Source organism: Clarias gariepinus, chromosome 7 (genome assembly GCF_024256425.1).
Source record: "Clarias gariepinus isolate MV-2021 ecotype Netherlands chromosome 7, CGAR_prim_01v2, whole genome shotgun sequence".
NCBI lineage: Eukaryota > Metazoa > Chordata > Actinopteri > Siluriformes > Clariidae > Clarias > Clarias gariepinus.
Window position 1 is genome coordinate 21,972,450 of NC_071106.1, and position 11,991 is coordinate 21,984,440.

An 11,991-nucleotide genomic window follows, 5' to 3' on the forward strand; every position below is an offset into this window, starting at 1 on the left:
CACAATATGATCCCTTTTTTTCCGACCACAACATTGTGTCATGTGTATTAAAGAAAAGCCTCGAGACAAGGACGAAACTGCAAGCTTTCACACTTACACACATACATGGCATCTGTTACAGACTGAAAAGGAGCAGGAACACAGAAATCAAAATAGCCATCCCTTTCCAAACCAGTTCACCCTGTCACGTCTTATTCGATATTAAAACGTTGCAATTTTTTTCTTCTTCTTAAATACTAGTGTAATGAATGCACAGATTATATCTATACAATCAAAAATATCTATACAATCAAAAACATTTATATATATATATATATATATATATATATATATATATATATATATATATATATATATATCAAAGGTAGAATTGGTTAGTGACCTGTGGCCATGCATTCACAGTCTAAATACATGAAAAAATCGTAGTAGGTAGGCTATGTATAATACAAAAATTCAATGCTACTAGCTATTTCTGCCACTCATTTTTGAAGACACTTGTTTTCCCGAAAAAATGGCAACCACAGTTTTTTTCTTAATCACATATTTTTTTGTGTAAGAAAATGTCCATGAATTGACCTATATATGTACAATAATACTGCCTTCCAATTCTCGTTTCTCTATCGTTTTCAAGTGAAGTACTCAATCATAAGATTGAATTGTAAAATTGTTCCCCACCTTCTCTAGGCTAGACATACAATAACGTTTAAATAACAAATCGGTTATTTCGCTCATTACAGGCACTTTAATGTTTTTTGTTTGTTAGGGGGCTTGTGTGAGCCATTCTTTATAATACTCCTTAATTGACTTTAAAATACAGTGTAATGGGTTTCAACAATAGTTTAGCATTTTGACAATTTCTCAAAGTCGACGTAAAATCCACTAGAAACAATATGTTCTATAAATTACAGCATTACAGCTCAAATTAAATATTACCCACTACTCTCTCTCTCTCTCTCTCTCTCTCTCTCTCTCTCTCTCTTTCTCTCTCTCTCACACACACACACACACACACACACACACACACACACAGGTCTAGTAGTGTAATATGTCCTATAGGAATACAAGGATTAATGCCATTGTAAGATACAAACAGGTGCATGGTCTCAAACAGGGTCTCAACTGGATTTTAAATTACTATTCTTTTTATTTGAGTACAGAAGTCCTCATTTTCGCTTATTTATGGACAGAAAGGGTAAGTGCGCTTTCAGGATTTATACGTATATTATCCTATATTGCTGTACAGTTGCTTTCATTTTTAAACGTCTTTACAACTGGTTTAATAAAAAAAAAAAAAAAACACCAACTTCATACTACAGAATCACATCGGCCGGTTTGGAAAAAAACAAACAAAAAAAAAACGTACAAAAACAGCGATAGATACATTTACACATGACATAAGAGCCATTTGGGGAAAAAGAAAACAGACCTTTTACTTTCTTTCACATTTCTCAAATGTACCGTCCTATATGTACTTTAGAGTTTCCTTTCTCCAGAAGTAATATTTAAGATCCGTCCAGTGATTTTTCCTTCCCTGTAACTCATTTGGTTCTTTTGTCTTTCCTTTGTTTCAAAAAAGAAAAAACTAAATTAAACCACCCACCCCAGCCCGCACAAAGTAATTTCTTCAAATGTTTCATATTTCAAGATTTACAGTTATTTATAAAAATGTCTTTTTCCCCCAAGAAGGTTAACTCATGTAAAAGCCGGTTTCTTTCTTTGAGAATGGCGCTAACTAGTGGACCCCCATTTCCGATCCTTTCTTTGAGTTATTGAATGGACATGTATGGCCAGTTAAAACTGCTCCCTGACAGCAACATATCCCGGATGAGGGTTTCAATTGGGGTTTTACCTACCAATCGGACGAAAAATAATTGCTCTATGACCGAAGAAGACACTGTGCGCAAAGAAGGCAGGCGTAGTAATAACTTCCCAAATCGTGTAGGTTGGTTAGGGTACTGGCTCCGCACGTACTCCTCCAACGCACACTGTGACTTCTCCTGCAAACTTTCGATGTGGGCCACGTCTGAGAGACCGCAAGCATCTACAAGTAAAAAAGACAAAGAAATTGGCGTTATATGAACTGCAGCACACGCCAACTCCATCGCACTGTTACTACAATGTCGAGTTTCATATTGTCAGTAGGCCAGCACCCTCATTATTCAGCTTTGCTATTGCTTTGATATCTTGCGCGTGAATAAAAGGTATCACTGTTGGGAAGACACATAAACATACACGCGCGTTCAGACTATCGAACAACGACATGTCAAATTTATTCTCGTGGTAATAGCTAACAAGTTGACTATCAGTTAACGCCACTTACAAACTTGAATTAGGCCTGCATCAATACAAATGAGTTTTATTACAATGTGGAAAATATGCTGTAGGATTAAATAACTAGAAAAGCAAACGTGTAAACAAACACCACCCATGCCACAGTATCGAGTGTTGCGAAGCGGTATGTCAACCTAATGACTTAAAAGTTTTACTTTAAAATCCATTAACAATACTGGTATGTCAGTTGATGTATACGGGAAATACATATTGTGTACGGTACGCAAAGATTAATATTTCATTTATTAATATTTATTTCTATTTGTGGATTAAACCTGAGCTGTACATTCAGTGATTCAGTAATTCATTGACAATGCTTCCTAAAGTCACTTGGAGGCACTATGATGACTGGAAGCTATATTTCAATCTAAAAAAAATGAGACAAGTGTTCTTTAATAATGAAGACATTTCCAAGTGCTATTTGGAAATTATTTGATCAAAACACAAGGAAGGTCTGGATGCTCTAAGAGATGCATACTAAAGGAAAATACTTTTAATGTAATGTTAATGTTTATAAAATATTATTTTAAACGACTTTTAAAAATGTAAAAAAATGAATATATTAATTTGAGTAAAATACGTGGTTGAGTACAGTTGCTTGTTTGACCAATACCCAACAGCTTCCCCACCATCCTTTTACGCATTCTTCATGAACTTAAGGGAATATTCTCTAAGTTTTTCAGAACTGTGCAGCCACTCGTGAAACGTCCACAATGCACAAATGAAAAAAGGAAGTGAGGGTCACGACCCAGCTCTGGAATGAGTCCGACATGTGTTTCAGTTGCCTATATCACCCACTAACAAAAAAAAGAAAAAAAAAAGAATTGTGAGCCCTTTACGGCATTGAAAGAAAAAGTCTTTCCTGCTCGATGCAACGCATCACAGTTGAAATAATCTAGCTGCGTGCATTTATCGCAACGTGGAGTAATATATCAATTTGTGCAATCAAAATCACACAGGACAGTTGTGCTTAAATATGTGTAAACATAACACTGGGCCTTCCGTCATCTTCTTAACAGGCTGCTCATCTTCCCTCCCCCACCAAGCGTGACATCATTAATAATTGTCATTCCAAATAACTACAAATAATCCATTGTAAGGTCTAAATCGGGTAATAACACATATTTAACAGAGAACTATCACAGCATTAGAGTATGTTCTCATTTGATTTAAAAGGAGTATATAAACTTCATTGAGAATGTAGGATGATATGAACTTGTTTATGAAACAATACGTGACTATGAATTTGCAACGCACCTTTTTATTTTGCATCCAAAGTATGCTCTGTAGACCAAGGCCTAACATACAGTGTCTAAACATAATTTTCAATTTTTTTTCAAATCAGTTATGACGACTGCTGTATTGTCTTATTTATTTGCCTTTAAGGAATTTACATATACATACAAACTAAGAAATTCACAAACACAAGAGGTAAAAAATAAATAAATAAATAAATAAATAAAACTTTAACATGTAAGTAACTGGCGATCCATTTTAGTGGAGGGATTTAAGGACACCTGATGTGCTAAAATAAACTTGCTACTCTTTCACGTATTCATGAATAAATATAGCTATAGATACACTTTTTAATTGTAATTTACTTATACTACGAATAATAATAACAATAATAATACTCGACCAATATTGTTAAACATGGAACTTACCTGTGGTGAATAACACGATGGCTTTTAAGCAGCTGTATTCAGCTGAGTCGACATGTAATGCTTTGAGCTTTTCAACTTGCTCCTGGAAGATCCTAATGTGGTCCATAAAGGCGACCACTCTGTCCGCGGACATGGGGGACGCATGGAGGCCTGCGGCGGCTAGCAGAGGAGCTACATGAAGTGGCATGGAGCACTGGGCCGCGTTAAGGACGAACAACTCGCTCCAGGTAAGCCTAAGCAGAGCCACCTGGTCTGTGATCTGCAAGTCTGGGAAGAATGGAATATTCCTTGCCCACTCGACAGCGCTGAACAGCATGCGCGCCGCCAGTTCGCAAATGTTCTCGATGCCCATGATGTTGTTGGGCTGCATACACTGACTGCCATAGCGCGACGTGGGGTAGGGTTCTGCTCGCAGCAGCAGTGAAATATATCCCGATAGGTAGGAATGGCAGTGCAGAGGGTCCCCGTTCGTCAAGGCGAACTGCCCGTGGTGCGGCTGCGTGGGCGGCATTCTGCCCCTCTGGACCGCTGCAAAAAGAGAAACTACAGATATTGATGTTTGAAATTCTACACATCAGTTCCAGGAATGGCATGACCTCGCGTTTCTGTTAATGTAAAAGTACATACAATTATTATTATATAGCTGTTATTATAACAGCAAAGGTTATAATAAAATGGAATGTTCATATTTGCATCAATTACAAGTGCTCAGTGACACAATGTGTTTTATTTCGAAACATAACTAATTTGCTTACCGTTACAGAGGCAAGATCCTACAAAATTGACAAAAGTTAACGCAAAGTCTTCAACAGTAAAAACACCATAATTCATAAACCGTCATCAAATTACGTGTAAGTGTCGTAAATACTGTAATGTTACCAGCAAAACTGTTTAATATTAAAAATATCGACATGGAACTCTGAGAAAATTAAACAAAGACAGGCATGGATGCTAATCCATAATCTACTTAGCGCAAGACTAAATTCAGTCAACAAAATATAAAACTAACTCTGACGGCTGGAGAACATCGAACTAAGCACGAGCATAGTAGACCCGATCGTAAAATTTCATATTTATTTTATTGCTCGTGTAGGCGGCCTGCGGTCGATCTTGAGTGTGTCTGTGTGTGTCATTGTAATGTTGTCTGTCTGATTTTCGCAAATGCTGCAGAGATGCTTTTTAAATCCAGATTCATGCCAATAATGTATTGCTCAACAAAAGCAAACAGCAAAGAAAAATTACATGGGCTATGCGTGGAATATGATTTATTATTTATTTGAGCAAAACTAGAGCTGTTTGGAGCATCAACAAAGATGGTTTGCCTGCACTAGTCGAATTGCCTATGGAAGTCTTAGGAGAGAGAATGTAGCACTTACTGGCCTACGGCACACACAAAAAAACCCAAGAAGAAAATCGAGAAAGAAAATCTTAATACCTTCCCGTCTCATGCCAACTTTGAGGCATTTTTTAAGGCGGCAGTACTGACACTGATTCCGGTGGTGCTGGTCGATGGGACAATTCCGATTGGCGCGGCATGTGTATGTGAGGTTGCGCCGGACGCTACGCTTGAAGAAGCTCTTGCAGCCCTCGCATGTAAACTGGCCGTAGTGCTTGCCGCTCGACTTGTCGCCGCATACCACACACTCGATGTGTTGCTGCTGCTGCTTGTCCGACTGACTCTGCGACGTCTGGTTCGCTGGCGTGGATTGTGAGTTGCTATTCGGCGCTCCTTGAACAGGAGTTTGCGGGGTCGGAGGTGCGACCTGTGAGGCCGTAAGGTTCAGCTGGCCCGGCTGAGGGGTCGCAAGGGTTAGTCCGCCTTGGGCTTGCGATGAGAGGGCGCCTTGCGTCTCGGCCACATCGTCCTGGGAGCCCCTCCACACTACCATTGCCATATCTAATCAGTCCGCAACTTTGTGTCGTCCGTTTTTTGTTGTTGTTTCGTTTTTCGTCCTATATTGCTGCCAGCGTGTCGTAGTGCCTTTAGTTCTAAAGCAACCCAGCACGTCGAGGTTTCTTGATGGGGCGAGGAAAATGCGCCCTGTGTTTTTACCCCACTGAAACTCGCTCGCTGACGACGAAATGTCGGTTATGAGACTGGTTAGAACAGACAAGACAAGTCAAATCGCAGTCCTATTCTTAGAGGCCACGTCCAGACGCGCTTGCAGTCATCCATCCAGGAAAGCCGTGGAAGAAAAAACACAATAAAAGTGGAAAATAAATACGACGACCAAAGAAAAGCAAGAGTCTGTTAGGAATGGGGCCAATATAACTTAGCAACGTTCAGACAAGCGGAAAATGAAAGCGTATGTATAGATTACAGAAACAAAACGGACTACCAAGTTCCAGTCTTAAAGTATTGTAAAAAACCAACAACTGGACCCAAACATCGCCGTTTCTTCCTTTTTTCCTCCCAGATAAGGTAGCGCTAGCCACCGCGCGCACAAACCCAAGTCTGCGTGCTAAAGTCAAATATGAAGTCAACTCTCCAGGCGACCGGTAGCGATACGGAAACAAAAAAAAGATCGCAACCTCCTGGGCTTCCTTTGCGTGTAGCAGAAATAATAAAAGAGGAGAACGGAGTATCAAAGTGATCAAATATGATAAAAAGGGGGAGGTTAGGAAGTGATTGCGATTTGGAGGCGCAGGGCTGGCAGAATGCTTTCTCTCTGATCAGCTCACCGAGCTCTCTATATAGTGAACTTTGACACGACTGCTTCAACTTAGCACACGTTACCATGGAGATGGTTTGCCATATATGGGAAATGACTGTGTTTGAATGGTCAGAGCTCACGGACCGCCCCTCCAAGCCCGATTGGCTAGTCGGCACTTGTGCTACTTGGTAAGCAAGGAAAAGAGTCGATGAACAACTAGGTCCTAAAGAGAGTCCGATCTACTGCAGCACAACAAAGCACGCATTTCTTTAACAACAACTTGGAACAAACGCATAGTTAGCGATATCAATACTATTCCACACTTATTCTCTCAGGTGGTTTCCGAAATCTTTTACTTTTTAATTTGTTATAAAAACTGTTTTCTAAAAGATGGGCCATTTGACCATATAAACATAACCGGATACTGAGAATAGCGCTTTTAACAAAGCAGAAACCACACTGTATAACATATTTTGATTATAAGTAATTGCTAGACGATTGCGTAAAGCGCAAAAGGTAATTGCAGAGATATCATCCGCGTACTCAAATACCAGGTAAAAGAATTTTATTATTGCTGCCATGATAATATTTATTAATGTTTCATCTATTATATTTTTAAGACATATTACGTTTACAAGTATAATTTTGAATACATGTGGTATTAATTATTGACTAAAAAGTTTTCTCGATCGATTCTTATTACAAACGATATAAAAAAAATAAAGGCTACATTATGTAAAATTCATTTCTCATTTCATTTTATCTGCTGTACCATACTACTGCTCAGTCTCGACAATATTCTGTAATCTAACTGCATCTCCATCAGTAATATGCATTTAATTAAATTTTACTAAACTTTAGCTTTAGAATCAAAGATATGCATATTCCATGCATTCTCTCTCTCTCTCTCTCTCTCTATATATATATATATATATATATATATATATATATATATATATATATATATATATATATATATATATCATATTATCAAAATAGTAAACATGATGTTTTCACATGGATTATGCACTACTACTACTACTACTAAAACTTTATTATTATTATTATTATTGTTGTTGTTGTTGTAGTTGTTATTGTGTTGATGTTAATTGTTATTCCTTTTTTATTTGTATTGCTGTATTAATTATATATATATATATATATATATATATATATATATATATATATATATATATATATATATGATAGGTAAGAGTAAACAAACAACACATTCATGTAATTGCAAAGTACACTTGTTCTGTACAATATATCTTGTATAGAACAAGTGTATTTTGCAATTACATAAATGTGTTGTTTGTTTACTCTTACCTATCTCATAATAAAAACAGCCTTTTTTTACGATTGGCCTCCAAGAAGTCCAGAGTTAAATTGCTAAATTTAGTTTAAATTTACCAATTTAAACTAAATTGCTTCACTGCGTTGATAAACTTTAGGAACCGTTTGTCTACGTCAACTGCTAATTAGAAGTGAGGTTAAATGTGAGTCATGTCTTGTGCGAACAGTAAAGATAAGTGTCTCCTATTCGGCCACTCAGGTTGCGCGTCATCTAAACTTCTAAACCCCCCTCGTGTTTGAAGGTTAATTTGTGCACCTCCAGGAGCTGTCAGCCATGGGTCTCCTGCAATATTCACAGCTCTAAATCAGAGCATATGCCGCCAATGAGAAGGAAAGCCTGCAACCATGATATATGACAGTGTCTGGGTGCCCCCTAGCGTATCATTCCTGCACCAAAATATTCTAACGTGCAAGAGCCGTCTTGGCGTCTCCGGATGTGCGTCTCTCGCTAACACTAATAACGAAGTGCGATCATTGGTAATCTGATCAATGTTTTTGGTATTCGTTCCTAATTGAAAAGGGCGCTCTGAGTGTGTTTACATCTTTTTTTATTCTAGAATTTTGCAAAAGCATTGGAATGGTATTTTTTAATTATTATTATTATTTTTTTTTTTGCATTTGGTGAGCCAGAAATCCTTATGCCAAGCAGACATGAAGGAAAAACACAGGAAGAAAAACAACGATGCGTCTTGGAATTTACTGAAAGCCATTTTGGTAAGTGTGATGTATAATGAGCGGCAAATGCACGCTGTCGTCGTTTTCTTTACTTATAGAAGTATGAAGAATGTTAAAACAAGAATACTTTCTTCACCAGGCGCATCTACATCGGCAAGTCGAGAAACGATATAAAAATCAAATATTTTCTTACCACGTTTTAAATGTAACATATAGGCTATTGTTTTCCTGTAATTACTAATTACTGGTAGACTTTTCAGGATCCGAGGTCAAACCAGTTCCTTCACATGAGTTAGGCTAGATGCAGAAACAGAAAGCTTATATATATATATATATATATATATATATATATATATATATATTACAGCTTATATATGCACAGCCTATTAAACATACCCAAAGCATATGATGTCGATTCGTCCTCCCCGTAGTGCTTCATGTTCTAGAGAATATGAACTTAGTCTTCTGTCTTTCTTTGTGTTTTAACGGTGTATTTGGTGGGGGAAACAGTGTTCCTTTCCCCACAGACGGAGTAATGCACGCAAAAAAAAAAACAAAAAAACAGGTTACTCCGTTTGTTGAAATAAAAAAAAGAAAGAAGAAGAAGAAGAAGAAAATGACAGCGTCAAACAAAATCAGGCGAACGTTTCAACGACGATTTAACTTTGTAAGCCTGTTGTTTAGTGCACGTATACTAATGGGGTTGTCTTTATAGACAGACCATGTCTAAAATGTTTTTGAAAAAAGTGATAAGATGGTTCTTTGCGTGTTTTTTTCCTTTGTACAGAAACTAGAATGCCACTTGCTTTGTGTAGGCTGAGGAACTGTGAAAGGGAGGGGGGCAGCCATGAGTCTATTTACGGGGACATTCTTACTTCATTCATAGAGGACAGACAACTTTATTACACCAATTAAAGCACCTAATGCGCATGAGATGGAATACATGACTGAGAACAAGCAAACAGAAGTGTTAATTGCAAAAAGACCAGTTAGAAAATTTGCATTTGATAATCTAGAGATAAGTAGCTATAACTTACAGTGTCTGATAAAATATACACAGTCACATCAGTGTGGAATATTAAGCACGAATGGTACAGTCAGCAGTCTAAACGAATTAAATTAATTGTAGGCATTGTCTATTTGCAAATTCTAAGAAACACATCTGTAAATTATAGTTTATGTTTCAGAAATTTCCCTAGCAGTTTAGAATGAATACATTAGTGTCTTTTGAAGAACTCTTTTATTTACATAGGACAAATAACAGGAGGATGGGTACAAAGAAAACTCGTCCCGTTCGGAGCGAGTAGAGTGAGCAAAGTAAAGCAGACTCCAAACATAGGCCTATTCAACGAGACTTCTAATCTGCAGAAAAGTGACAGTGTATACTGTATTAAAAGTGAACAATAGAAAAACATGTATATATATAAGTGTTTTTCTATTGCTCACTTTTAATACAGTATAGAACTCGATTTGCATCGATAGCATCCCCCCTGTAAAAAAAAAAATTACAAAAAATATTTCCTCTGTAAAACCACCATCCCCTCTTACTATCCCCTTTAGAGTAATAATGCTGTGTATTATGGAATTTTTTTTCATAAAAATTAAATATTAAAACTCTTTACGTATGATCATCTACGAATTATAAATAACGGCGATGAGCCAATCAGAATTCAATATTGTAAATTCAATATTGTAAATATCCCAAGTTCACGCTTGATATTTAAGCTTGCATCATTTTACCCGCTGTTCGCATTTTCGCAATGGCCAAGAGAACAGTTTTGGACATATTTTAAAAAGGAGAGAACTTAAGGTATGATATACATACGCACAAATCCTCTCAGCGGAGACGCAATGAAAACGAAGGATTCAGTTTAACACGGGAATTTTCTAAACTTTAATGTTAAAATTTTAATGCTAAAACTTTGATTGACAACTTTAATGATTGTAAAAGGCGCATTCTTCACCCAATTTATGTAATTTCATTCTCGATTTAAAGAAGAGGTTTTGTTTTTGCATTAGATTTCGTGGCTTCATCTGTTTTGTTTTAATGGCTCCAAGTTAATTCAATTAAGCTTATATTTTATTAATAAAACTGTTCTCAAAAGTTTGACACATTTCACAATCATTATGTATGGTTAGTCAGAGCCCCCACCCCCATATATATATGGGGCTTTCTGACTTTTCACTTAGAGATAAGATAGGAAGCTCACTCATTCGTGAGAAACTCAGAGTAAAGCCGCTACTTCTTTACGTGGAAAGGAATCAGTTGAGGTGCCAGTAAGGATGTCACCATGACGCCTCCCTAGGGAGGTGTTCTTGGCATGTCCAGCTGGTAGAAGACCACGGGGCAGACTAAGGACTAGATAGAGAGATTATATCTCCACACTGGCATGGGAACGCCTCGGGATTCCCCAGTCAGAGTTAGCTGAGGTGGCTGGGGAAAGGGAAGTTTGTGGTTTTCTGCTGGAACTGCTACCCCCGCGATCCGAAAAATGTGTACTTTCTTTACAAACTATAAAATATTGTGACAGATCAATGATTATCCTAATGTTAATGAAAAAAGAATGACGTAATGACTTGAATAATTAAAAAAAAAAACAGTTAACATAATAGTAACATCAGCATTTCCTTTGAATCAGTATAACAAATGTACACGAGATACAAGAAGGCAAATAAAAAATACTATATTAAAAGCAACTATAACACTTGTATACACTGTAACTTACCACATCTACTGAGCATAGCAGTTGGAACAAACCTTCAAACTCAGAGTATGGCACATCATTCATTAACTGTCAGAAATCTGACTTTAGTCCATATTAAGACATCATGCCACTCATGATCTGAAAGGGGTAAGGACTCTTGGGTTTACATAAAGAAAAGCTGTTTTTCTCTTTCTCACTTTGGGGCCCTTCTGTAGGTTGATGGGAAAAAAAAAAAAAAACTTTGGGAAATAGGAAAACACAATTGTATTGATGAAAACAAAAGGCTTCATTAAAAGCAAAAAAAAAAGTTTTTTTTATTCAAGCTATTAATAATTATGTTTTGTTCAAACTTAACAAATATTATTTAATAGGCAAGTAAATCATACATTTATCTCTACATCAAGGATCCACCTAAGAAAAAAAGAAGAAAATGATCAATTTAGATTTTGTATTTAATTATAAAAACAGTAAAAGAAATTAACACTTTACAGTAAGGTTTCATTTGTCACCATTATACACTCATCAAAAATATAAATGTAACACCTTTGTTTCTGCTCCGATTTTTCATGAGATGGACTTAAAGATCTAAAATTCATTCCAGATACA

General features: G+C 36.8%; 1 protein-coding gene across 2 annotated transcripts; it reads right to left on the reverse strand.

Moving 5' to 3' along the window:
* Positions 1–961: 961 nt before the first annotated feature.
* Positions 962–6,651, reverse strand: nr2f2 (nuclear receptor subfamily 2, group F, member 2). 2 transcript variants are annotated; one of them, XM_053501136.1, is made up of 3 exons: positions 5,431–6,651; positions 3,996–4,538; positions 962–2,041 (listed from the first exon to the last, which is right to left on the reverse strand). In XM_053501136.1, the coding sequence occupies exons 1-3, from the start codon at positions 5,888–5,890 to the stop codon at positions 1,767–1,769; spliced, it is 1,278 nt and encodes a 425-aa protein (XP_053357111.1). In that variant the 5' UTR covers positions 5,891–6,651; the 3' UTR covers positions 962–1,766. The 2 variants fall into 2 exon arrangements, with proteins under 2 accessions (XP_053357111.1, XP_053357112.1); XM_053501137.1 differs by having other exon boundaries at positions 963–2,041; positions 3,996–4,523.
* Positions 6,652–11,991: the final 5,340 nt, after the last annotated feature.

What these genes read in the sequence shown, in the direction of transcription:
- nr2f2 (XM_053501136.1), bottom strand. Translation starts at nt 5,890, where the DNA reads ATGGCAATGGTAGTGTGGAGGGGCTCCCAGGACGATGTGGCCGAGACG. An exon ending in AGTTGGCATGAGACGGGAAG is followed by an intron (nt 4,539 to 5,430) that starts GTATTAAGATTT and finishes CAATATCTGTAG; the next exon opens with TTTCTCTTTTTGCAGCGGTC. An exon ending in CATCGTGTTATTCACCACAG is followed by an intron (nt 2,042 to 3,995) that starts GTAAGTTCCATG and finishes TTTTACTTGTAG; the next exon opens with ATGCTTGCGGTCTCTCAGAC.